At 45.7% G+C, this 26084-nt stretch overlaps 1 protein-coding gene across 1 annotated transcript; it reads right to left on the bottom strand.

Moving 5' to 3' along the window:
* Window positions 1-23751: 23751 nt before the first annotated feature.
* On the bottom strand, window positions 23752-25755 carry CBY3 (chibby family member 3; the record flags this gene model as incomplete). The annotated part of the gene is given in 4 exon segments (XM_079702854.1): window positions 23752-23826; window positions 23830-24354; window positions 24358-24433; window positions 25706-25755. Coding segments are annotated over 4 exon segments (726 nt in total).
* Between the last annotated feature and the right edge of the window lie 329 nt (window positions 25756-26084).

Here is a 26084-nt window from a genome sequence, read left to right as displayed (position 1 = left end):
TCCCGTGACAAACTGGGGGCTGCGGGACTGCATACTTCCTGCACCCGAAGCCACCCCCGCGGCGCCGTGAGCCTGTCCAAGTCCTTCGTGCTGCCACTGCCCCTTACCTGCCGCCGTTGGGCCTGGGGCCCGGACCCCAGTCCCGTACCCCGCTTTTGCCCTAACGAACTCCCACCCTGCGACCCCCGCTGCCCCGCCCCGGGGTCGGCCGGCTGGGCGCTCGCACGAGACGGGGGCGCCGGATGCGCGTCCCGTCGCGCCTCGTGAGCGCAGGGTGAGCTGCCGGTGCACGCCGGACTTCGCTCTCCCAAGCCGGTTCCCCCTTAATTCTCCCAAAGCTAAGTAGATACCGTTATGTCTATTCCCCAGGTGGGGGCGTTCAGTTCGGCAAGACTCCAGGGTCACCCCACGTGCGCATATGGCCCGAGACTAGTGATGTTCGTGATTTCCGGCAGCACTGCGGAAACTGGGACCATTCCCATAGCCTTCCAGTCCTCCCCTTGTCTGATGCCGGCTGTCCTCCCCACCTCGGCCTGGTGGACACATGCAATAAACACAGGGGTACCACAGCGAAGGCCTCTCTGAGTGCCACCACGGGAAGATGCAAGTAAAGCACGTTTTCGCCCCTACAATTGTTTGGAAGTCGTATCCGGTTTTAACAGGTTTGAGAAAACTGGAGAGGACATCAATGGAACAGGGAGAAGATGATCCAAGATAAGGTCGCAGAGGTAGGCGAGGCCCGATCCTGAAAGGCCATTTAGGCCTTGGCAAGTGTGATAACTCAAAGCACACGAGAAGGCTTTTGGCAGGTCTTCAGCAGGGCGCAATAGGACCTGTTTGAAAAGGAAAACTCTGTTGCTTGGTGTGAAGGGGACTCAGACGGGACAAGCATGGTGAATGATGCTCCTTGCCCTCAATTGCAAAAAGAGCTAGAGGAAATAGAGGGCATTTTGGCTGAAGTCACCAAGATGTGGGAATTCCCAAGTCTTCCAGATTGAAGGTCTATCTCTGAGTGACTCAAAAGCAAAAACAGTTTTTGCTCTTGGGTGCTATCTCTCCAGGACATCACAAAGATATCTCTCAAGGTTTCTTAATAGGTTACAGCATTTGAGAGCTCTGGTCTAATTAAATGACCTAAGAAGGGAGTTCCCTGGAGGTCCAGTGGTTGGGACACCACGCCGAGGGCCTGGGTTCCATCCCTTTTCAGGGAACTAGGATTCCGGAAACTGCAGGGCAAGGGCAAAAAAAAATAAATGACCTAAGAACACTAGTTTCTGATTAGATGAGGGAAAAACCCTGATCCCCTTGGTAGTGCATTATAAAATCATGTTTTCGGGAATTCCCTTGTGGTCCAGTGGTTAGGACTTGGCGCTTTCGCTGCCGTGGCCTGGGTTGAATCCCTGGTCCTGGAACTAAGATCCCGCAAGCTGCGTGGCCAAAAAAACCCTAAAAAGATACACAGTATATCATGTTTTCGCCCTTTAACAACACGGCTACACTTCTAAGATTTGTTTGTTTGTTTGTTTTTTGGCAGCCTGGCTTGCGGGATCTTAGTTCCCCGACCAGGGATCGAACCCGTGCCCTCAGCAGTGAAAGCGCAGAGTCCTAACCACCGGACCGCCAGGGAAGTCCCTAAGATGTTTATTTTTCCTAAAGTTTTCTAGGATTTTCTTCCATAATAAGTAGATGTAATGTATAATCATCATAGAAATATTAGATAATTTCCTCAGGATAGATTTCTAGGAGTAAAATTATTCAACGAAAGAATCTGAATATTTTTAGGGCTACTTAGAGTAAAAGGTTATCGCACTTGACAACACTCTCAGCAGCACGTGAGGGTTCCGTATCCCTTTGTTTTGCTGGCGTTGAAATTTTCCTTTCCTCTAATCTTTGCTAATTTAATACTGAGAAAAACCATATCTCTAATTTGCATGTTTGATTATTAGTAAAATAGAATAAATTATATACAATTAATGCTGATTCTCTCATATAAATTGTCAGTTCAGCTTCTTTCTCCAGTGCTCTTTTGGTCTTTATTAAGACTATTACCTTGGCCATAATTGCCCCAAACATTTTTCTGTTTGATTACCTTTTAATTGTTGTTGTTTTTAATGTTTAGACATACAGAGGATTTCATTTTGGTGAAGTCAAAGCCATGGATACTTTGAGTTTGTCTTTAAGCTTAGCAAGCCCTTTCCTATACAGAGATGAAGCACATTTATTCATTATCTTTTTCACCAATTCTGAAGCACATTTTTTTCAGTTTAACCTCTCAAAATAGAGATGTGCCTTAAGAACCAGTGGCGCGTCCTAGTTTAATTGGCGGAATTTTTTTATAAGTGGTACAGAAAACATGGTGTGTCTTAAAATTGATGACCTCGGGACATCCCTCATGGTCCAGTGGTAAAGAATCCGCCTTCCAATGCAGGGGACGCGGGTTTGGTCCCTGGTCAGGGAACTAAGATCCCCCAAGCCACGGGGCAGCTAAGCCTGCACACCACAACTAGGGAACAAAGATCCAACAAGCCACGTGGCTCTGACACAAAAAAAGTAATGACCACTAAAAAGAGTCATAATAGAGCTGGAAAGAATGCAGGGAAGTGCCATGCCCATTGGACTGTAAATCGGTACACTAGAGGGCTACTAGCAATGTATATTCAAGGTCTTAAAAATATGCATTACCTTGGACCCATACATTCCACATCTACTTTTGCACAGATTTAAATTTGTAAGAATGTTCATCACAGCGTGAAATAGGTAAATTTTAAAAGCAACTTAAATGTCTAATGGTGTATTGAATAAATTATAGTACAACTTTATCATACATTGTCACCGGGGTCAATATAGCCTCCCAAGGGGGCAAAATTGGTTCTTGATTGTGGGGAGAAGAATGAATACATCTAGGCTATTACAATGGTTTTTGGCCATGGTACCTAAAAAGATATACAGTATATCTATGCTATTAACATTTCACGTGGGAATTAGGAAACAAATTGTCTAAAAAGGTTCCTTTGGGTGACAATCATAGGAAAAAAAAGTTGAGAAAAACTGATCTATATAATGCAATACTTTGCAGCTTTTAAAAATGGTGACTAGAATTATATTTTTGGAAAGATGTTTACAATATTCATTGAGAAAAAAAATGAAACAATAATTATTATGCATTATTATGAAGCAATAATACGGTATGGTTCAACCTCCTGGAAATATAATATAATTACACACATACATAAAGAAAAATTATACGTATATGGAAAAGATATATGTATAATCTTATACATATATAAAAAATTTTTTTTCTTCTCTATTTTCTCTTTCTTCTTTTTCTTTCTTTCTTTTTTTTTTTTTTTTTTTTTGGCCACACACCACTCTCGGGATCTTAGTTCCCCATCCAGGGATTGGGCCCCTGTGCCCTGCAGTGGAAGTGTGTGTTCTTAAGCCCTGGACTGCCAGGGAACTCACTCTCCTCTGTATTTTAAATTGTTTTAATGCTGAACACATTACTTGTAGCTATAAAACTTTAAAATTTTCTGAGTAGTAAGGATTGAGAACGTTTGAATGTGGGTTTCCTCCCATCCTCCTAGCACCGCGGCATCAGCTGCCTCCAGATCGTGCTGAGGACCGAGGAACCCCACTTTGAAGCTGGAGACTGGAAGCACAGCGACGGTGGCTCAGTGGTTAGAACCTGGGTACAGAGTCCCAAGCCCATCCCAACCCGGTGCAGCATGGCTCGGCCCTTTCAGCTGCATAATCATGGTTGTCTTAAATAAGAGCTCCTCTGACACCTGGTGAGGGCTCCGAAACCATTTAAACCGCTCAGTGTGAATTCTGATACGTACTTTTCCGAAGTGAAATAGAAAAACAAAGGCGTCCCCACAGCCAGCCCGGCGACGCGGCTGAGGGGAGGGGCTGGCGCTCCTGATGGAGTGAGGGCAGCTGCTGGGGTGACCTGGAAAGGGGATCCTAACACGCCCTCTTCGGTTCTCTCAGCGCATCTCCTTTAGGCAGAATGTGACAACCATTGGTTTTCAACCTTCAGGGTATTGGCCCTGATTTCCCAAAGCTTCAACTGGGACACTCACTGTGGTTGAATCCTTCGACCATGTGTTCAAAATGTACTCATGACTAGTGTCATTACTTACCTTTTAAAATGTTTTATTTATTTTTGGATCTGTTGGGTCTTCGTTGCTGCGCGTGGGCTTTCTCGAGTTGCGTTGAGCGGGGGCTACTCTTTGTTGAGGTGCGCGGGCTTCTCATTGCAGTGGCTTTTCTTGTTGAGGAGCATGGGCTCTAGGTGCGTGGGCCTCAGTAGTTGTGGCACACGGGCTTAGTTGCTCCGCGGCATGTGGGATCTTCCCAGAGCAGGGATCGAACCCGTGTCCCCTGCATTGGCAGGCAGATTCTTAACCACTGCGCCACCGGGGAAGCCCCATTTTAACCATTTTTAAGCGTACAGTTCAGTGGTATTAAGTACATTTACAATGTTGCGCGAATGTTTCCACTCTCCATCTCTAGAACTTTTTCATCTTCTGCAACTGAAACTCTGTACCATTTAAACACTTAACTCCCCAGTCCTGTCCCCCAGACCCTGGTAACCTCTATTCTACTATCTGTCTCTAGGAATTTGCCTATTCTAGTACCTGATATAAGTGGAATCATACAATAATTATCCTTTTGTGTATGGTTTATTTAACGTAACATAATGTTTTCAAGGTCTATCCATGTCCTCAGTTTCCTTCCTTTTAAAGCTGAATAACACTGTTGTATGTATATAATACATTTTGCTTACCCATTAATTCATTAATGGGTTGGTTCCACCTTTTAGCTATTGTAAATAGTGCTGCTTTGAACTTTGGTGTGCAACTATCTGTTTGATTTCCTGCTTTCCATTCTTTCAGCCTGTAAGGAAAACATTTTGGCAGTTCTTCAAAAAGTTAAACATAGAATTACCATATGATTCAGCAATTCCATTCCTAGATATGTACCTTAACTATTTTACATTCCTCCCAGCAATTCACGCTGCTTCCAAGTCTTTCCTCATCCTCACCAACACTTGCTATTTTCTGGCTTTGTTTTTGTTTTTTGACAGTAGCTGTCCTAAAAAGTGTGAAACAGTATCTCACTGTGGTTTTGATTTGCATTTCCCTAATGATTAGAGACACTGAGCATTTTTTTTCATGTGCTTATTGGCCATTTGCATATCTCATTTGGAGAATGTCTATTCATGTCCTTTGTCTATATTTGAATTGGGTTGTTTGTTTTTTTGTTGTTGAGTTTTAGGGGTTCTTTATATACTCTGGATATTAATCGCCTATCAGATATATGATTTACAAATATTTTTTCTCACTCTGTGGGTTGCCCCTTACATTTTTGAGTCTTTTTAATTTCATTCTCCTTTTGGAAGCTTCCTTCACCCACTGCTTACTAGCTTTCACATATGCATTCTATTCATGAATTCACTCACCCAACAAATGTTCCAGTACAATTCCTACGCCATGCTCTGGGATGAGCCCTAGAGGCATGATCACAGGAGAAAATATCCCTACCCTAGGAACTTGCAACCTAGAGGGGGAGATGAACAAAAAATGAAGAAATATGCAATTCAGTCCATGACTACAGATTTTGGCAAGTGCTGTGCAGGAGCCCCTAATGTAATTTGGGGGATGAGAAAGTTTCTGGAAAGTGGTACTTAAACTGGGATTTGACAGGTGGCAGGGCCTGGTTAGAAGAGAATGATTTGGCAGAGGGGAGGCTTTGAGGCTGGGAGACTCCAAGGCAGGAGTGGCAGCCCCAAGGCCAGATGGGCAGGGAGGGGTTGCTTCTACCTGCAGAAGGAAACCACTGAATGGTCAAGGTGCACAGTGGCACGATCCAAGTTATATCCTTCAAAGATTATTCTTGCTTCTGTGCTGGGAATAGTTTCATAAGGAATCCTCCTTCCTCCCCCCACCCCATATGACATTCACCACACCCTGCCTTGTACCCATGGCCATCATCCCTCTGTCATCTGATGAATGCATTTGATCTCCCTGGCTATACTCTTGGCATTTATCTGGTCACCCTCACCACAGTCAGAATGATTTTTTTCCCTGCCAACAGCTTTTCTGAGATATAATTCACATACCACACAATTTTTTTTTAGTATATTCACAGAGTTGTCCAACCATCACATTCTAAGTTTAGAACATTTTCATCACCCCATAAAGAAACCCCATAACCATTATCCAGAGTCATCTTTCAAAACTGCAAATCGTATCATGTAACTCCCCTGCTTTAAATCCTCGGTGGCTCTCACTGCACTTCAAGTTAAGTCCTTTCTTTGCTGTGGTCTTCAGGGTCCTGCATGATGTGATGCTGTGTACCTCTCCAGCACCTCATTACTTTTCCTCCCCCTTTTTTACTCCCCAGCCACACTGACCTCCTTTCTGCTCTTTTCCACCTGTAGGCCTTTGCAGATGGTGTCTCCTCTGCCTGGAGCTCTCTCCCCAAATGCTCATCCTCACTAGCTCCTTCTTCAGGTCTTTCTCTATCAAATTCCTCTATTCATTTCCTTCACAATGTTTCTGCACTCTGTGATTAACTTATTTATTTATGTAATTACTTGGGTTTTTGGGGGTTTTTTTTGCGGTACGTGGGCCTCTCACCGTCGTGGCCTCTCCAGTTGCGGAGCACAGGCTCCGGACGCACAGGCTCAGCGGCCGTGGCTCACGGGCCCAGCCGCTCCGCGGCACGTGGGATCTTCCCGGACCGGGGCACGAACCCGCCTCCCCTGCACCGGCAGGCGGACTCCCAACCACTGCGCCACCAGGGAAACCCTATGTAATTACTTTTTGTTTCCTGTTCCCCACACTAGAATGTTGGTTATATTGCTAACACTGGATGGAGTGCCTGGCGTGTAGTAGGCATGAACAAGTAAGTGTTGGATGAGAGATGGATTAGGGAGAGGAGGCAGAAGGACATGTGAAGGTCAGTGCACTGGAGTGGGTGAGGATGGGGAGAGCTGCAGGCAGGCAGAAAGGAAGGGGCATGTCAGATCCATTTTAAACATGTTAAATTTGAAATGCCTCCAAGATACCCAAGTGGAGGTGTCATATAAGCAGCTGGCATTTTATGAGTTTAAAGCCAAAATGAGTAATCTAAGCTGGATGTAATATCTGGATGTCACAGGATACAGGTGATATTGAAAACCTTAGGAATGAATAAAGGGGCTGACCTTTGAGAAGAGGATCTTAGAGATTCCAACACAAGGTATCACACACATGACAGATTGGGAGTTTGTGACAATGAAAGAATGAGTGAATGAATGGGAGAAAACAACAAAGGAGGCTGAAAGGGGGTGGCCAGAAAGATGGGCAAACCTGGGAATCATTAGGGTAACAAAGGAAAAAAAGGACAGGGTTTCAGGTGAAACAGTGTGGTCAACAGCATCAAATTATGGTGAGAGGACTCAGAAGACAGAGGAACGGAGGCCCCAGAATTTAGGTCTCTAGTGCCGTTAGCAAGAGCAGTTTAGGTTGAGCAGAAAGGGTGGAAGCAAGACTAGAAATGCAGAGAAGATTGAGGGCAAATGCAATACCAGCCTACACTTCTTAGAAACTAATATAATAAACGTGTGTTGATTTAAGCCACTAAATTTGTGGTCATTTTTTATAGCAGTATCAGGAAACTAATATAGGGTTTAGTTCAGGAAATAAAAAGGATCGTTCATTTTCTTGCAAATTAAGAAGAAAAATCATATGATTACCAAAATCCATAAACACTCACTAGATAGAATTGATGGATAGATCTCTATCCCTAATAAAATCATAAGTCAAATAGGAATAGAAGTAAAATACTTAAATATGAAAATACTATTTATCAAAAACCAAAAGTATAAAGCAAACTAAAAGGAAATATCAAAGTCGTTTCCACTAAAATCCAGATCAAGACAAGTATGCCCACTACTTCTTAAGACTGTGTTAAGAGAGTCTAGCTATACCGTGCGATTAGAGCTGGTTTAAATGATTTTAAAGTTCAATTGGAAGAACAAATGCCTGAGTAGATCCCAGAATACTGTGAATAGAAGAATGGTAGTGGAGTGGAACTGGCCAAGAAAAGGACAAGAAGAATTCAGAAATAGCTGCAGATATATGTTGGATGGAAAAAGAGGTGATTAATTTGATGACTGGTGCTGACATTATTGGCCATGATTATGGGGAAAAGAAACAAAAGCTGGGCTCCAACCCAGTCTTTCTCAACTAGGGGGGACTTTACCCCCAACAGACATTTGGCAATGTCTGGTGACATTTTGGTTGTCACAACTGGGGGGTGCTATTGCATGTAGTGAGTAGAGGCCAGAGATGCTGCTAAGCATCCTACAATGCACAGGATAGTCCCCCACACCAAAGCACTGACTCCAAATGTCAGTAATGCCATGGTTTAGAAACCTTGCTCTGAAATAACACAAAACACCAAAATACTTTTCTGACGTGTTAAAGATTTCATACTAAATATTTAAATATAAAACCAGATAGCAGAAGAAAAAAACAAGCATATTTATAATACTTTGGCATGGAAAATCCTCCCTAAGTCTGGAAACCAAAAAGCCAAAAAAAAAAAAAAAAAAAGATACATTTGACTGCACGCAAATTTTTAGTTTTCCTAGTAGAAGATAAAATATATAAACAAATGATAGGCCGAGGAAATATTTATAAAATACGTGAAAGACAAAAATTCAAAAGCCCTAAGTCAAAAGTACCTACAATTTCTAACAGACCAATAAGAAAACAGGATATGTAAATGGTCTAAAGCTTACGAATAGGGGTTCAACCTAACAAGTGGTCAGATAAATGCAAAGTAAAGCAGCAGCAGGATGGGCTAAAATTAAAGAACGATTTGTGTCCACAATCCCTTATCCCCAATCCAAAATTCATAAAGTCCTGGAAACCAGAAAGATGGTAAGTTTGAGGCCAGTTCATTTAGCAGCAAGACTTAACCTGAGCTAATCTGAGGCTCTTTGCAGCATTGACTCATCTTGCTTGGTGAGAATATTTCTTATATTCTGCTACAAAACCATTAATGAGTTTGATTAGGAAATACTGATTCAGAGCCTGCTGGGAGTGTCATAGAATTTCCTAAAATACAAAAAATTCTGCATTCTGAAACATATGTGAGGATTTTGAATAAGAACTTATAGATCTGTAATCTCCAGGGCTGGCAAGGATGCAGAGTGAGAGAAGCATGCACTGACTGATTTTCAAATATTAAAACAACCTTGCATCCCTGAGATAAATCCTACTTGGTCATAATGTGTTATATTTTTATATAATGTTGGATTTGATTTGCTAATATTTTATAAGGATATTTAAGTCTGTATTCATGAGGGCTATTGGTCTACAATTTTCTTTTTGTAATGACTTCATAGGTTTCTGTCCTAGGTAATGCTGGCCTCAGAAAAAGAGTTTCTTCAGTGTTCCTCACTACTCTATTTTCTGCAAGTGTTTGTATGAGATTGGGGTTTATTTCTACTTTAATAAAGTTGACCAGTGAAATCATCTGAGCCTGGATTTTCCTTTGGGAGAATGTTTGGATAACAAAATCAGTTTCTTAACCTGTGTCTCTTTTTAAAAACAAGCCCCGGGCTTCCTTGGTGGCGCAGTGGTTGGGAGTCCGCCTGCCGATGCAGGGGACGTGGGTTCGTGCCCCGGTCCAGGAGGATCCCACGTGCCACGGAGTGGCTGGGCCCATGAGCCATGGCCGATGAGCCTGCGCGTCCGGAGCCTGAGGCCACGGCAGTGAGAGGCCCGCATACCACAAAAAAAAAAAAAAAAAAAAAACAAGCCCCAAGGCAAATACCTCCCCTGTCTGTCTCCATAGTCAGAACTTGGTCACATTCTCAGCCCCAACCCACCAAGGGCAGGAAGATGGCTCTGCCATAATTGGCTTAGACAAGTCAGGATTTATCCCTGAACCACGATAACAGGTACCTTCTCCAAGGGTGGAACCCAAACCGTCACAATTCTGTAGGCAAAGAAGCAGGGAATAGAGATAATGCAGGCAACCCAGTGTCTGCTACAGAATAAGAAGGGGGAAAGGAAGAAAAATTGAAAGACTGAGGAATTACCCCAAAGACTAAATTAAATCCAGAGAGACTGTCACCATTAAAGAGCAAGTTTGCTCGGCTTCCCTTTAGTAGGAATGGGGCTCAGAAAAAGATGTGCTTGGATTTGAGGATACTTTGACCTACCATCCATTGTTCAAGAATAAATTCTGTATTCTCAGGGCTCACAATCTCAAGGGAAATAATCTGCTGGCTTTCTAGTTTGTACTGTTTTGTTTCAGAAAGGATTTAGAATGCATTAGTCAAGATGTGCTAGGTTATCCTGCAATAACAACCCAAAATATCAGTGGCTCAACACAGAAAAGTTGATTTCTCATTGCTCATACTACATGTCCATCTTAGATCAGGGGTCTGCTCCATTTTGCCTCTTTCAATGACTTAGGCTGAGGGATCCTCCACCATCCAGAACCACCACTCTGGCCCTTAGAGTCTTCTGCCCAGAAATGACACGTATACTTCTACCAACAGTTCATTAACCAAATAAGTCACATGGACAAACCTTTCCTCAGGAGGCCAATGTAAACATAAAAGAACAAAGAGTCTTGCCCAACATCCACTTATAAAAAAAAGGGTTAAGTCACAACCCACTGCAGTCGCCCACCAACAGTGTGCACTGAGGAGAATTCAGTATGGAGAAAAACGGTGAAGAATTCTGTGTCTTGGATATATGGCTCCTAGACAGTTAAGATGCAGATCTAAGGAAGAATTTCAATGACCCCGGATTCTTGCATCTTCCCATACATAGAAAAGCACTAAAATTTTTAACTTGAGAACTTCCCTGGTTGTCCAGTAGTTAAGACTCCCCCACTCCCAATGCAGGGGGCCCGGGTTCAATCCCTGGTCAAGGAACTAGATCCCACATGCATGCCGCAACTAAGAGTTCAAATGCCACAGCTAAGAGCCCACATGATGCAACTAAATATCCCGCATGCCACAACTAAGACCTGGTGCAGCCAAATAAATAAATAAATAAGTTTTTTTTAAAAAGATGTATGCATGACTATATTTCCCAGTCAAAAATTTCACATATATACTAGTTCCTCCCCTACCTCTTCTGAGAAGTTCCTCAGAGCTGTCTGAGAGGCTATCTCCCAGGCTATAGTCCTCAGTAAGGGTCCCTAAATAAAACTGAAACTCACTGTTTTTGTATGGTGGGTTTTTTTTTTCCCCAGTTGACACCAGGAATGAAATCTTACGAGCCTGGAAAGAGAAGAACCAGAAGTATCAGTGAACAATTAGGTGGGTGTTTATAAACACACATGGAAGAGGAAATGCCTCTTGCAGTAAAAACAGAGCATGTGCTTTGTGGCATTGCTAAGTTTCATTTAGCTTTTGAACCATTCACCTCAGTGAATACCCTGTCCCAATCAATCAATCAGTCAGGAGACAGGGCAGCATCGCCAGAGAGCATGGCCTTGTCAATAACAGCCACGTTACACTAAAGCCCTTGTGTTTCTCACTTTCCATACCCTCCCCACTGGGTTTTCCCCATTCAGGGCTAAGTCTCCCAACTGATAAGACTCTAGTGTTTTGGCCTAGAATTTGATAAATCATTATTTTAGTGTTGAGTTACTTCTGAGTCACATGAGTGTGAGAAATGTAAGACTTCCCTATGACCCTGGGCTACTATAAAAGAAAAGCGAAGCCCATGGTCAGGCCCAAGGGCTACGCAAAGTCACTTGGAGTGGTATGACAGGGAGTGGGTCGGGCGTTTCCAGTTGAGCAGAGGAACCAGCGTTTGAGGGCTGGTCACAAGCTGGGGGGCCAGGGTTGGGAAAGACTAGAGGGAGGTTATGAAAGTGCAGGCCATTGGGTTCAATGACTATTTCAGGACCAGACCTCATTGCTGGGTACTTCACTATCTCTGTCTCACTGGGGCCTCTCAACAATCCCAAGTCTTCAAGAAACAGGCTCAGAGATGTGCAGAGTCAGAGATCCAGTGAGTGGGCGGAGTGGAACTAGACTCCAGGACATGTCCAAAGCCTGTGCCCCTTCCCCCACTCCAAGCAGTGGGAGAGCCACCTGGCCAAAAGGAACACTTGAGGAGCTGCGAGCTCCTGTGAAGAAGGTGCGACTACACTCCAGGACTGCTGTGAGGGAGAAGCCTCAGGCCTCTGGTGGACCCGAGGAGGAGGAGTCGCCCAGAATCTCAAAGAAGTTTCAGGAGCAGCAACGTGCAAACCAATCCAGAGCCCTACCCAGAGCCAGAAAGGTGCCGCCCCTCTAGGAGGCAAAGCCACTCCAGACTCCATGTAACCAGCAGGGGGTGCCCCATCCCCACGCTCCCACCCGAAGCCTGAAGCTAGGTTGGGCCTGGGGACTTGATTCAGCCCAGGGAAGTCCTTTCCCTGTTAGTGCATTGAAAGTGGTTGGAAACTATTATCCCTTGTTACCATTGTGGAATTGCACTGGGTTAGGATAAGGACCCCTGCTCCTTAAATACTAAACATACTGTTTGACACATTTATAAGCTTGTATCATTTTGATAGAGTGTATGTTCTGTATCTGACTTGGCCTGGGTGCCCCTGAAAGCAGAGCCTATGGGGTATTGATTTAGCAGGTGACCGTAAGGAATGTGAGCACCAAAATAACCCCTCATTCCTCAGTCCCCCAGGACATTCTGGGGCACATCATGAAATGTCTCCAAACCATCCTGCTGGGAAGGAGAAAAGGAATTTATCCATTGGCTCCTGACCCCCTCTTCCAGCACAGGTCTAAAGGGAGCTTCTGTCCAGTTGTACCTGTGTAAAGCCTGCCCAGGAAGTTTTCCCAGTGGGGCCTGGAATAAAGGTGAGCGAGGGTAAGAGAGTCTGAAGAGGTGCACATGCGCTCAGAACCCCGCCTGAGAAAGGGACCTAAAGGAAGCAAGGTTCCCCTAAGGGAACCACTCACAATAACTACCAAGCCCTTCATCTCAGGGCCCTTTATACTAGGGGGAAGTTGGTGTGAGTTTGGAGTAGATTCCGGGAAGTGGGATTGCCTGGCTAAAGGGTAAAGGCACATGCAATCTTACTACATGTCAAATCTTCATACCCAGCAGGTTGTACCATTTTTGCATTTTCCCCAACAATTCATGTGAGTGCCAGATTCCCCACAGCCTTGCCAACGAAATATGTTGGAAAAACTTGGGCTTTTGCTGATCTGACAGGTGAGAAATAACATCTTAGTACACTTTCATTTTGTATTTCTGTTATTATGAGCAAGATTGAGCACCCAGCTCATGCACAAGGATTTTCATGGCACTAGGCTCTTCACTGCAATATTAATTACATTAGCTAATTACAGGAAATACAAAACCACAATGAGAGATCACCTCACACCCATTAGGATAATGACTATTAAACGAAGCAAAAACAGAAAATAGCAAGTATTGGTGAGGATGTGGAGAAATTGGAGCCGTTGTACAGTGTTGGTGGGCATGTAAAATCATACAACCACTGTGGAAAACAGTATGGTGGTTCCTTTAAAAAGTTAGCATGGGATTACCATATGATCCAGCAGTTCCACTGGGAATGCACCCTGAAGAATTAGAAGCAGAGTTTCAAAGAGATATTTGCACACCCATGTTCATAGCAGCATTATTCACAATAGCCGAAAGGTGGAAGCAACCCACATATCCACTGACAGATGAATGGATAAACAAAATGCGGTGCAGCCATACAATGGAATATTATTCAACCTTAAAAAGCAAGGAAATTCTTACACATGCTACAACATAGATGAATCTTGAGGATATCGTGCTGCGTGAAATCAGCCAGTCACGAAAGGACAAATACTATATATGAGGTACTTAGTGAAATTCATAGAAACAGAAAGTAGAAGTACCAAGGTCTGGGGATCGGGGGGAGGGAGAAATGGAAAGTCGTCTAATGGGTACAGAATTTCAGTTTTGCAAGATGAAAAGAGTTCTGGGAATGGATGGTGGTTACGGTTGCACAGGAAGGTGAATGTACTTCATGCCACTGAATTGTACACTTAAAATTGGTTAAGATGATAAATTTTACATGTATTTCATCACAATTTTAAAAGGGACAAGAAACAATCCAAACATTGAATACATAGTGAAATAGATTGTGCTACACTCACCCAGTGGGATACACTGCAGCTATAAAAAGGAATAAGGAGTATCTCTATGTCCTGCTGAGGTGCGACCTGCAGGATATGTCACTCAGTGAAGAAAGTAAGGGTGTTGGACTGTAACCCACAGGACTCCAAGCCTTGTAATTGCCCAGCTGTGAGACTAAAGAAAGAGCCCAGAGACATCAACAATTTATTGGATAGGGAATCTTACAAGTCTGAAGCAGAGTCCTGGAGTGGCACCCCACTGTGGGTGGCAGATGGCAGGCAAGACAGGGCAGCAATCTTCGCTCCTGGGCGGGGGGAGGAGGATACCATTTATAAGGGGGAGTTGACGTTAGGTTGGCTCATCAGTTACCAGGGAAACCAGTGGATGGGGTAAGGGACAAACACTAGGCGGTTACTAATTAAGCCCTTTGATTAAGAGGATTGGATAGGCATGTGAGTAGGCTGTATGTGAAGCAGGGACTGGTCGAGGAGGGAGTGTACAGAGAGCAAGAGAACAGCCATCTTGAGTGGCCTGACCATACAAAAGGGTTTACAGGGTTTACTGTATGCTGCAGTAACCGAGAAAGGTGACTGCACACAGTAACCTCTTAGGCTACACACGGGCCGCACCCCAAGCCATTGACTGGACTTGTCAATGCAACTGGCCTTGAAATGCAAATATATGTGCTTTATATGTTTCAGTAGAAACAATTTAAATTTAAAAATTTAATATAAACATTTACCTAGATGGGGAGGAATGATCAGGGTAGAAGGCACAGGGTGTAGCTAGACATATCTGTATACACCTTGCTTCATGGTTTTTTCTCTGGAAACATGTAAAAGTGTGCACAATTTTTTAAAATTTAATCAATATAGAGTTAGTTGAATTGATTTCTCTGCAGTCTTAGTAAGCATAGCGTGAGAGGGGTATGGATGGTAATTTTTGAGATTTCTTCCACTAGGGTGGGTATAAAAAAAAAACACAGAAAATAACAAGTATTGATGAGAATGTGGAGAAATTGGAACTCATACACTACTGGTGGGAATGTAAAATGACTGCTTTGGAAAATAGCCTGACTTCGTCAAAAATGTAAACACAGAATTAGCATATCCAAGAGAAATGAAAACACACATCCACACAAAGGCTTGTACACAAATGTTCATAGCAGCTTTATTTATAATAGCCAAAAACTAGGAACAACCCAAATTTCTACCGAAAGGCGAGTAGATAAACAAATTGTGGTGTTTCCATACAATGGAAATGATGTATACAACAACATAGATGAATCTCAAAATAATAATGCAGAGCAAAAGAAACTAGGGTTTTGTTTTTGTTTTTTAGTACATACTGAATAATTCCATTTGTAGAAATTTCTAAAAAATGGAAACTAATCTATAATGACAAAAAGTAGATCAGTGTTGTCCTGGGGCAGGGGTAGGAGGGAAGAATTACTAAGGAACACAAGGAACTTTTGGGGGTGATGAGTATGTTCATTACTTGATTGTGTTGTTGGTTTCATGGGTATATACATAAGTCAAAACTCATCCAATTATACACTTTATTTTTATTTTTATTTTTTTTGCGGTACGCGGGCCTCTCACCGTCGCGGCCTCTCCCGTTGCGGAACACAGGCTCCAGACACGCAGGCTCAGCGGCCATGGCTCACGGGCCCAGCCGCTCCGCGGAATGTGGGATCCTCCCGGACCGGGGCACAAACTCGTGTCCGCCGCATCAGCAGGCGGACTCTCAACCACTGCGCCACCAGGGAAGCCCTATTTATACACTTTAAATATGTGCAGTTAATTGTTTACAAAAAATGGATGAGATAATAAACAATACTTAAAAACAATGGATGTTGTAAGTGTTTGGAGGACATCTATCTAATTAGAAATTTCTTTCTTTTTTAAAATTTATTTATTTATTTTATTTATTTTTGGCTGCATTGGGTCTTCGTTTCCTCGCAACAGGCTCTCTCTAAGTTGCGGTGAGCGGGGGCTACTCTTCGTTGCGGTGCGCGGGCTTCTCACTGCAGTGGCCTCTCTTGTCTCGGAGCACAGGCTTTTAGGAGCGCGGGCTTCAGTAGTTGTGGCACACGGGCTTAGATGTCCCACGGCGTGTGGGATCTTCCTGGACCAGGGCTCGAACCCGTGCCCCCTGCATTGGCAGGCGGATTCTTAGCCACTGCACCACCAGGAAAGTCCTATTGTTGTTTTGTTTGTAGTTTGTTTGCTTGAAAATCAGGGGCCAAATAATGTCCATGCATTGTAACTAGCTGATCTATCTCTTAAGTCTCTTAATAGGTCTGCTCACGGCTCGAGGGTTAGGCTCCACTCTCCCACCTGCCTTTTACTTCTTAGGCTTACACACAGGCCACACCCCAAGCCATTGACTGGCCTTGTGCTTTCTCTCTGGAGAGCTGTGGGACCACTGGTATGACCCCAGGACATGGATCTCAAGAGTCCAAACCCATCCCCAGACCCTGTTGAACGCACAGAAGCCCCATGACCCTACTTCCCTTACTTCATGTCAGCCCTGGCTGATTAGAGCTAGGTTGGACATAGACCAGTGGAAAACAGACTGAGTATTTGAAGATATTGATACTACAGTTTTATTAAACTTTTGTAGGTGCAATATATAAGGAGAGGACAGAAAGCAGCAGACACACCACTGGCGCTGGCTCCCAAGGGGGCAGGAGCCAGAGCTCCCGAACTGTGCTCCAGAGGCAGCTGGTGCTGGTCCAGCCCTAGGCCACTCCTGCTCCCAGGATCCCATGCAAGGCCCCCTTCCTCCCCTGTCAGCACTGTTCTTGGTGACCAAGCAGGCTATGTGGGCCTTTAGTCCTTGCCCATCCTCTCTGGTCGCCACGGACTTCTGTGGTGATCCCATCCCACGTGTGTGCAGATGCACATGGAACACCATGGGCACAGGCTTCTGAGTGATCTGGTCCCTGTGCTAGACATGTCTGAGAATCAAAGGCAGGCAAGGCCGTGCACAGACAGCCTCCCAGACTGACCAGGTGAGGAGGTCGGTCCTGGTAGGAGTGGCCCCAGGAGTATGAGGGAGGAGACACATGTGTTGGAACTGGCAGGTGAGGCAGGAGCAACGGTAAGTGACAGCAGGAAGCTGTTCAGAGCTAAGCTAGATGGGGACAGGAAAGTAGAGAAATGGGGCGGAGCTGTGAGCACTGTCCTGGCCAGACACAGGGGAAGCAGGTGCTTTTCTGGGAGACACCCCAGATGAGCTACCACCAGACGGCTGGGTGCCCTACAAAAGGCAAGAGGGCACAGCCCCAACCTAACCAACGCAAGGCCAATGCATTGGCTCTCCTGGACACATGACCATTGTCTACACCCGCTCAGCAGTCACATCCTGTTCCTCTCCCCTTTTATCCTACATGTATTTTCGAAAGCACTTCTGTCCTGGGATTTGCAGGTTGTTTTGTGGACACATACTGTTTTTCAGATACAGTCTGTTTTTCCTCTTAAGAGTTGTGCTGCTTCTTATGCTCCTCTGGCTAATATTCTATTCTAGACCCCAATCTCTACACAGTCACCACTAATCATTTTTTTCTTTTTTTTTATTATGGTAAAATATACATGACATAAAATTTACTATCTTAATCATTTTTCAGTGTACTGTTCAGTGGTATTAAACACATTCACATTGTTGTACAATCATCACCATCATCCATCCCCATAACTCTCTTCATCTTGCAAAAGTGAAACCACTGACCATTTTTACTGGCCCATGTTACTGTCCCTGCTGCCATTTATCACCTGGACTGGTGGGGTGAGTTAAGTGCAGAGCTCTGTGGCTGCAGGTAGAGGTCCTGGTCTCATCCCTGCTACCTGCTGAGCTTGATTCCAGTTCTGGGATTTGCCTCCTGTTATGGACTGAATGTGTCCATAGCATATGTCAAAACCCTCCCCTGCAATGTGATGGTATTAGGAGGTGGGGCCTTGGGAGATGATTAGGATTAGAATAGATCATGACGTGGAGACCTCATGATGGGATTAGTGCCTTTATAAGAGTCACAGAGAGCTGGCTTCCCACCTCTGCTCTCTGCCACGTGAGGACACAAGAAGTTAGCCATCGGCAGGAGGGCCCTCACTTGACCATGCTGGCACCCTGACCTAAGATTTCCACCCTCTAAAACTGTGAGGAACTAATTTCGGTTGTTTATAAGTCCTCCAGTCTATGATGTTTTGTTGCAGCAGCCTGAACTGAGACATCCACAAAAGGTCTGAATTTGGTTAGTCACTGTCACATTCACTTCTCTGCATGCCATACAACAGCATCTCACACTGCCTTGTCTCCTTGTTGGTATTTGTGGCTGGTACAGATCTTGCTCCATGTTCTTGGGTGTTCAAGAAACACGGTTTTTAACTGCTTTTCAATAACTCAATTTGTATGTCAAACCTGCCACTCTGCTGCAGTGGTGGAAACTTAACTTCAGTCTATTTGGAGCATTCCTCACCTACCTTTCCTAGGATGTATCTAAATGCTAACCTAATACTAAGTAAGGCATTTTAATAGCAAGACTGTCTTTGCTGGCATGTCTCTCATCCTTGTTCCCCAACCTTTTCTATCACTTATTCTCTGCCTCCATTGGTTGCCCATTTATTTTGCCCCTAACAACACTGTGGCCTATTATCATCATTACCACAGGTCTCTGAGAAGCAAGGCCCCCCAAGTTGCCATTCCACTCTTGCTGCAAAGTACGATAAGAATGCCCTCCTGGCTTCTGATCTGTAAATGTCACCATCCAGAATGGTTAACTGCCATTCCCGAATCCCATCATCCCCAATGACACTAGGGAGCCCAGTTCCATGACAGCACGTCCTGCTGTCAACCCTGGCATACCGGGGACAGCCATGAACACCTTCTCAATGATGCAATGCCCCCCCCCTCACTGTCATATTCCCTACTGCTTTAGCCAAAGGAGCATCCTCTGGGCATCTCCCAGAGAACAGAATCAAATGGTGAATCTTCTGGTCTCATGTAATAAACCCATTCTAATATTCCCACTTCCCTGTAGCCTTCAGAACCTTCTTTAAACTCAGCCAAGGCAATTCTGTCATCTCCACCTCATTGACCTTAGGCCACCATCGTGTCCAATTTTCCAGAGTCATCTAGTAGCACATTAGGACAAGCTCCACGTGTCCTTGGCAGAACTCTAGTCTTGAGTCATGGGAAATGTTCCATTGCAATCAACTTCCTACCCAGTCTTATATACACCCCCACCCTCTAGATCCACTCCCATGTCTGTTCCCCCAGAGGTCCTGCGGTTAGACATGTCCTGCAACCTTTTGGATGATCAGTCTATTTCCTTCTAGAGTAGGGACTGTGCTTCACGGCTTGGGCTATGCTGAGGCTCGATCCTAGTTATTGGTCTAGAGGCAATGAGAGGTGGAGCTTCAGAAGGATTAGCATCATTTTACGACATCTACCTCAGGTGAGATCGCTGCATTGTCTCCAGGAAAAATAAAGCTGTTCTTCTCTATCAAGGGAAGGAGCAGCTGCTACTGGCCAGAAGGGTTCAGGGGCTCTGGGGGCTCAAGGTTCTTAGGTATATCCACCCAAACATCCCCATGCCAGGCCTTAGGGTCCCGTTCCTTCCCCTTAAAACGCTTGACTTTAGTACAGGAAAATTGTTAAGGATGCACGGGTCTTCTCTGCAGCTCTACTGCCCTAGATTAAATCTTGAGCCTTATTTTCAGCACACTCTGCTTCCTGGCAGCAGAAGTGAGCAGTTCTTTACATGTTGCCTTGGGAGACTTTCCAGCTTTCACATCATGCCCTCAGTTGAGTGGGCTAAGAAGAGCCTTTCATTCTTCCTCAAAGCTTCTAAGACAGTTTAGAAAAGTTAACCACCTCCATAATCCTTGTAATTACAGCTGCCTCCATATCTGTGGAGTGCCAAAGCTACTATATGAGCCAAACTTCCCCTTCAATTTCTATCTCATTCCAATCCACCAAAGGTAAGGGTCTTATGCTTCAGGACACTAGGGGTTACTACCATCCTTCTCACCAACAGTGGTGAGAGGTCTTTGTTGCCTTCTGAATGGGGGGTGATCTAGTTCTAGATTCCTTTCCCTATGGCCTGCCTTCTAGTGCTACTTCCTACTAACTGCCTTAGCTTGAATCCCCATAAAATCAGAGCCTGAGCTTAGAACTTGGGTGCAGTTTATCTGGTAGATGATTCCTCGAACTGAGAGAGGGGGAGTGAGGAAAATGGTAGAAGGAAAATTGAACAAAGTGTGTTTTGGTTTCTGTCCTCTACTGGAGGTTGCCCCAGAAGGCATTAACTCTCCTGCACTCCCAGGCTATGTCTGTGGGTTGAGAGAGCTCCTGAGGCTTAGGAGAAAGCCCTGAAGCAGAAAGGCCGAGAAACCCACAGTAGACACTTGAAATGAGGCACTGACAGTATACGCAGAGCCATCCACCATAGTTGCGGCTAAAATCAGAGGTGGGCTTATCAGATGCAACCAAAAGTTCCAAAAGCATCTGATACACCTTCCCTGCCTCCTAGAGGATTAGATACCTATGACAATACCAAAGGCCTAACACCATCTGCTCCTGGGATTCAGGTGCCTGTCTCTTATAGACCTTTGTTCATTCTAGAAATATCTGGAGAGAGCCTAGTAAGCGTTAAGCACTTTTCTAACTAAGATACAGAGAAAAAAAATAAAAACAGAAAAAAACCCCTATGGAACTTACACTCTAATTGGGGCAGAGGGGGTGGAGGGAGACTGACAAAATACATAGCATGTCAGATGGTGACAGATGCTAGAAAACAAAGCAGGAAAGGAGGAGAAGTTGTGCTGGTTTGGTTGGGTGTGGGGAGAATGCATGCTCTTTTAAATAAAATCATCAGGGAAAACTTCACTGAAAAGGTGACATTTAAGTAGACACCTGAAGGAAGTAAAATCAGCAAGACACTGAGAAGGAGCAACTGTGAGGTAGGAGAGAAATCAGAAGAGTGTAGTGTCCTAGGAGACAAGTGAAGATGAGGAGGCGTCAACTGCATGAAATGCTGCTGATGGGCCAAGATGAGGATGGAGAATTAGCCAAAGGACTTAACACTGGAGTCAATGTCATCCTGGACAAGAGCAGACTGGGGAGACTTGGAGGTGAGAAATCCAAAGCTGAGGGGAACTAAGAGCAAAGAGGGAGGGGAGGAATTGAAGACAGTGAATATAAGCAACTTTTTGGAGCTTAGTTATAAAGGGAAGCAGAGAAATGGGGCAGTAGCTGGAAAGTAATGTAGGGTCAAGAAAGGACTTCTCTCCAAGATGGAAGACCTACCAGGATCTCTACTTCCATTTCCCTTCATCTTTCCTCTTGCTGGAGACAAATCTACAGCCTTTTTGACCTCCCTCCTCAAGCCCAAAAAATATTTTTTCAAAGCTCTGTTCCCCAGAGGGTTCTGAGCTGTAGAAGGTAAAAGCCACAAAGAGTTCTTTGTTCCTACTTTCTGCTCGGTCACACACACACAGCCCCACCCCCACCCCCGGGGCAATGAGCTTGCTGCCTCAGTCAGGGGGTGAAGTTCCAGAGCAGAGAGAACAAAGTCAGATATCTTAAAATACCATTCTGCCCCATTTGATCTGGGTCCTTTATCCACTTGGATACCCCTCCCTAAACATGGGGCTCCCCATCTGCTGCTGACCTGGCAGAGCAGATACTTTTCTCTGTTCTAGAAAATAAACTATTTGTTTGCAAGTGCTCTGGCCAAAGCAATATTCCCTAAACTTTAGGTACTCTTGGATCACCTTTATGATTTTTGCTATTTCCCCATACCACATAGTTTTTATCTCATGTTTTAATGTAAAGCACTTTCCTCATTAAAAAAAATCTTTTTTATTGTGGTAAAATTCACATTAAACTCACTATTTTAAAGTGTGCTATTCAGTGGCTTTTAGAACATTCACAATGTTGTACAACCATTACCACTATAGCTCCGAAACATTTTTCATCAACCCAAAAGGAAACCCTGCTCCTGTTAAGTAGTCACTCCTTCCTCCCCACATTCCCTGGCTGTGGATTTGTCTATTCTGGATATTTTATATAAACAAAATCATACAATATGTGGTCCTTTGCATCTGGCTTCTTTCACTTAGTATAATTTCTCCATCAGTGCCTTATTTTGTTTTCTTTCTAGGTATTGTTTTGATTCCCTTCTCATTTCCTTTTCTATACATTTTTTATTTTCTAAGTTATTCTAAAAGGAAATTATATTTTACAACTATTTAAAAATATTTTAATCCATGTTAATATAGAATTATTAAAATACAAAAGAGCACTGCTCAAAAGAAATGTTTTTAAGCATAGTGCCTAATGACGTTTTGTGTTGTTTTGCTGATTTAATTAGGTCACATTTTAAGTAGTGGTTTAGTAATCCCTAGTCTTTCTCCTGAAAGCAAGTTAGGCTGAAGAAGGACACCCACTTCTCTCAAAGTTTTCACATGGCTCTAGGAAAATGTGTTGGAATCCTACCGGACTTAAGTTTCACTGGGTGCTGAAAGGGTCTGTCTACATTCCAAGGAATGGTTACAGATTGCAAGGACCAGTGTCATCACCTTTGTTGTGCAGCCACATCACTCACAACACCCTCACCAAAAGCACTTTATATGATACCTTGGGCACAGGGCTCCCTATGCCCCAGGAGAGAGCATCGATCTAGAACGGATATAGAAGGAGATCCAAAATCAGACACCTATAGGAGGAAAGGAGTGAAGCTGAGCAGGAGCTGACAGCCACAATTCAGGCAACTGCTGCTGGGCAAAACCAAGGTCCAGCATAGCTGAGTCTTCCGGGTTTTCAGGAGAACACGGGAAATTTGGATTTTTAATGTGAAATCTCCAAACTCTTAAATGTTGGCAACTCATGCAAAATTGTAAAATAAAGTGGGTCGAGCAAATCCTGTCTGTGCGCTGGATTAGCTCTGGACAGTGCTTGTTTGTATCCCCGACCCATAATTCTAGAGAGAGGAAAAGGAAACCCGCAACGAAGAAGCGACTCGCCAAAAGCCACACAGCCAGGAGGGGGAGGCAGAGCTCAAAGTTTCGAGCGATTCTTTCGGGAAACAGTTTCCAGGTCGTAAAATACACTTTTATCCTGGACTCAGGCTGAAACCCCTCCCGGGAGCGCCTCAGGGAGGGAAAGGCCAACTGTAAGGTCACCGACCCCACCCGCCCGCCCAACCGCACCCTCCATCCCTGAGCCCAGGTTTTCCTGCCTCCCGGACTTTGCCCTCCGTCTCTTGGGCCAAGAAAGCCATTGCTGCCACTACCTCTCATCGCCTGCCATCCCCGCCCCCTGCTGCACTGTTGCAAGCCTGTTTCCCACTCCGCGTTCCCAACGGGCTGCAAACATCTTTCTCCACCGCCCTATCGCACCCTCCCGAGACGGGCTGCTGGCTGAGTCTCCACACCAGGCCCGGAGTGATGGTCCCTGAAGGCGCGCAGCGGACCCCCCGCACACCCGGAGCCCTCTCCTGGCCGGGCACTCGAGGGGCCACAGGAACGCGCCGGGGCCTAAGGTGAGGAGCGAGGTGCGCATGCGCCGCACGGGTTTTATTGCGTCACTGCGACTCTGGGGCCAGCGGCTCGATCAGGAGCACGCCGCACGCGCCTTCGCGCTTGCGCATCTTCCTCTGTCATGCGCGCGCCGCAGCGGCAGTGCTTGCCTCGTCTATCTTTTTTTCCAACAGGTGCATGCGTTCTGTGGTCTCCGTCAGCATGTCCATGAGCAGTTCCTGCTGTAGCTTCAGGAAGTTGTTCTCCTCCAGCAGCACCTGGGTCTTGATCCGCTGCACCTGCGCCTTCCAGCCCGAGGTGGTTGGCGAGGGCAGTTGTGGCCGCGACCGCACCGGCTGGCGCTCTGCGGTCCACCGGCCGCCGCGGAACACGAAGGTCTTGTCGCTGAGGCGCGTGCGCGGCGTGCCGTAGCTGAGGCCTAGCTCTGCCTGGCGCATAGGGTGGTCCAGCAGGTAGAAGGTGGACATGGAGGAGATGCGGCGCAGCGGAGGGCGACGCGGCGAGAAGCGCCGCGAGAAATGGTGGGCCCAGAACTGCCGCAGCTGCTCCCACAGGCGGCTCGCGTGGCACGAGGCCGGGCACCCGAAGGCCTCCAGGGTAAGGGCTGTGTGGACCTCGTCGGGCGCACGGATACCCGGAGCAGAACCTCAAGGATGCAGGCGACCCAGGCTGCTCCCTTGCCTCGCAAGCCTCGATGTCCAGAATGATAAAGGCGAGCCAGGGGCACTGCTGGGGAGCAAGAGTCTGGGTGAGCAACCTGCTTGGACGAGCTGCCCCCTCAAACCGCGAGGCCTGGTGGGCAGGGCTCAGGCCCGCAGCTGGCGCTCAGGGTTAGCCAGCTGCTGGCCACTGAGGAGTCCATCCCTGCACACTCGCACTAGCAGAAGTCTCCCCGAAACCCCCTTCCCCAAAGGTTACTCTGTCAGGCTTTGGTGATAGATAGGCAGGTGAAGGGCCAGAACCCTGCTCTCTTGAGTGCTGGGTGGCTGCTGGAAGGGGTTAACAGGCCCTTAAGGGAGGAAGGAATGATAGCAGAGACAAGTAGGTACTTAAAAGATGCACAGGAATTGGACAGGTAGATTGGGGGTGGATAAGGGAGAGCCCCTAGGCAGAGTGAAGAGCTAGGCAAGGCTCGAATGTTGCACATGTGAGAAAGAGCTTGGGGTAGGATTGGTGTAGGGTATTGAGCTGGAAATAGCAGAAGAGGAAGCTGGAAAGGGGGACCAGGGCACTATATGAGGGTGCTGTACAGGCCGGCTTAAAAGTTTAGACTTCCTTCTGTGGGTTAGAGGGCGCTGCTGAAGCATTGGGAAGCCAGGGCTGGATCTGCATTCTGAAAAGTATCTGGTGGATGTCTAGCATACCCAACAGCATTACTGCCTTCGTCATTCAGTTATTTTACAACCTTGAACTGACTGGCATCTGCTTTGTGCCAGGCCCTGGTCTGGGTAGAGGGTGCCAGCACAGCCTGTGCCTGCCCTCAAGATGCTCCTGGTCCAGCTGGGAAGCCAGATGTGTGCGTGTAGATCACAGTCTGGTGTGGTCAGTCCAGTAGGGGCATGTGCCATGGGCTAGGACCTATGCTTAGGGCTTGAGCCAACAGGGGTTGCGTAAACTGGATGTGACTTTTATCCCAAGCAGACTACATGCTCAAGGAAACTAAAGTCCAGATAACAGACATGTCCCATACTCCTTCTCCCCCCATTCCTGTACGTGCCGATTCTGTTGTGTGAGAAAGAAGACTGTATGCTTTCTTTTGAATTCCTCTCCTCCCAATGGAGAGTGAAAAGAGAAGGAACCCTGGGGCAGGGTTCCCTCTGTCATGCCTTCATTAATTCAACACACACTTACTCCTCACACATAGCTGGGCAGTACTACCCCTTAGACCTGGCTCAGGGACATGTCTCTTGGAAGCCCAAGGCTAGAACCCAGCCCACCCTTGAGGTTGCATCTTTGCAGAGGATCCTTCCCCGATAATCCTCACATGTTGTACCTCACCTGGAGGATGTTTTGGAGGTGCCAAGCTGCTGTCCCAGGCCTGGCCACATCCCTGAACCACTCAGTTGCTGTCTACCGGCTATGACTCAACAATGCCTCTAGGCCAGATCAGCTAAGCTATAAAACAGACCCCTGGGCTCTCCCCTGTATTCATTCAGCACACTTATTGAGTGCCTTCTGTGTTCCAGACACTGTTCTTCCAACATGAGGAAGATCTTCCGTCATCAAGCTATCATTCTTAAGGGGGAGAAGGTCATAAGCAGAGCCTAAGATAGGAATTTGTTCTAGGGGATTGAACAAAATAGTCCCTCATGAAGCTAACCAAGGGTGTCATGGGTCAGGTTTCCTAGAAGCAGAGCCTCAGATAAGAATTATTGAG

Source organism: Hyperoodon ampullatus, assembly GCF_949752795.1.
Source record: "Hyperoodon ampullatus genome assembly, chromosome: 4".
Taxonomy (NCBI): Eukaryota; Metazoa; Chordata; class Mammalia; order Artiodactyla; family Ziphiidae; genus Hyperoodon; species Hyperoodon ampullatus.
Note: the sequence above shows the minus strand (reverse complement) of the source record. Positions and strands in the feature narration are given on the sequence as shown.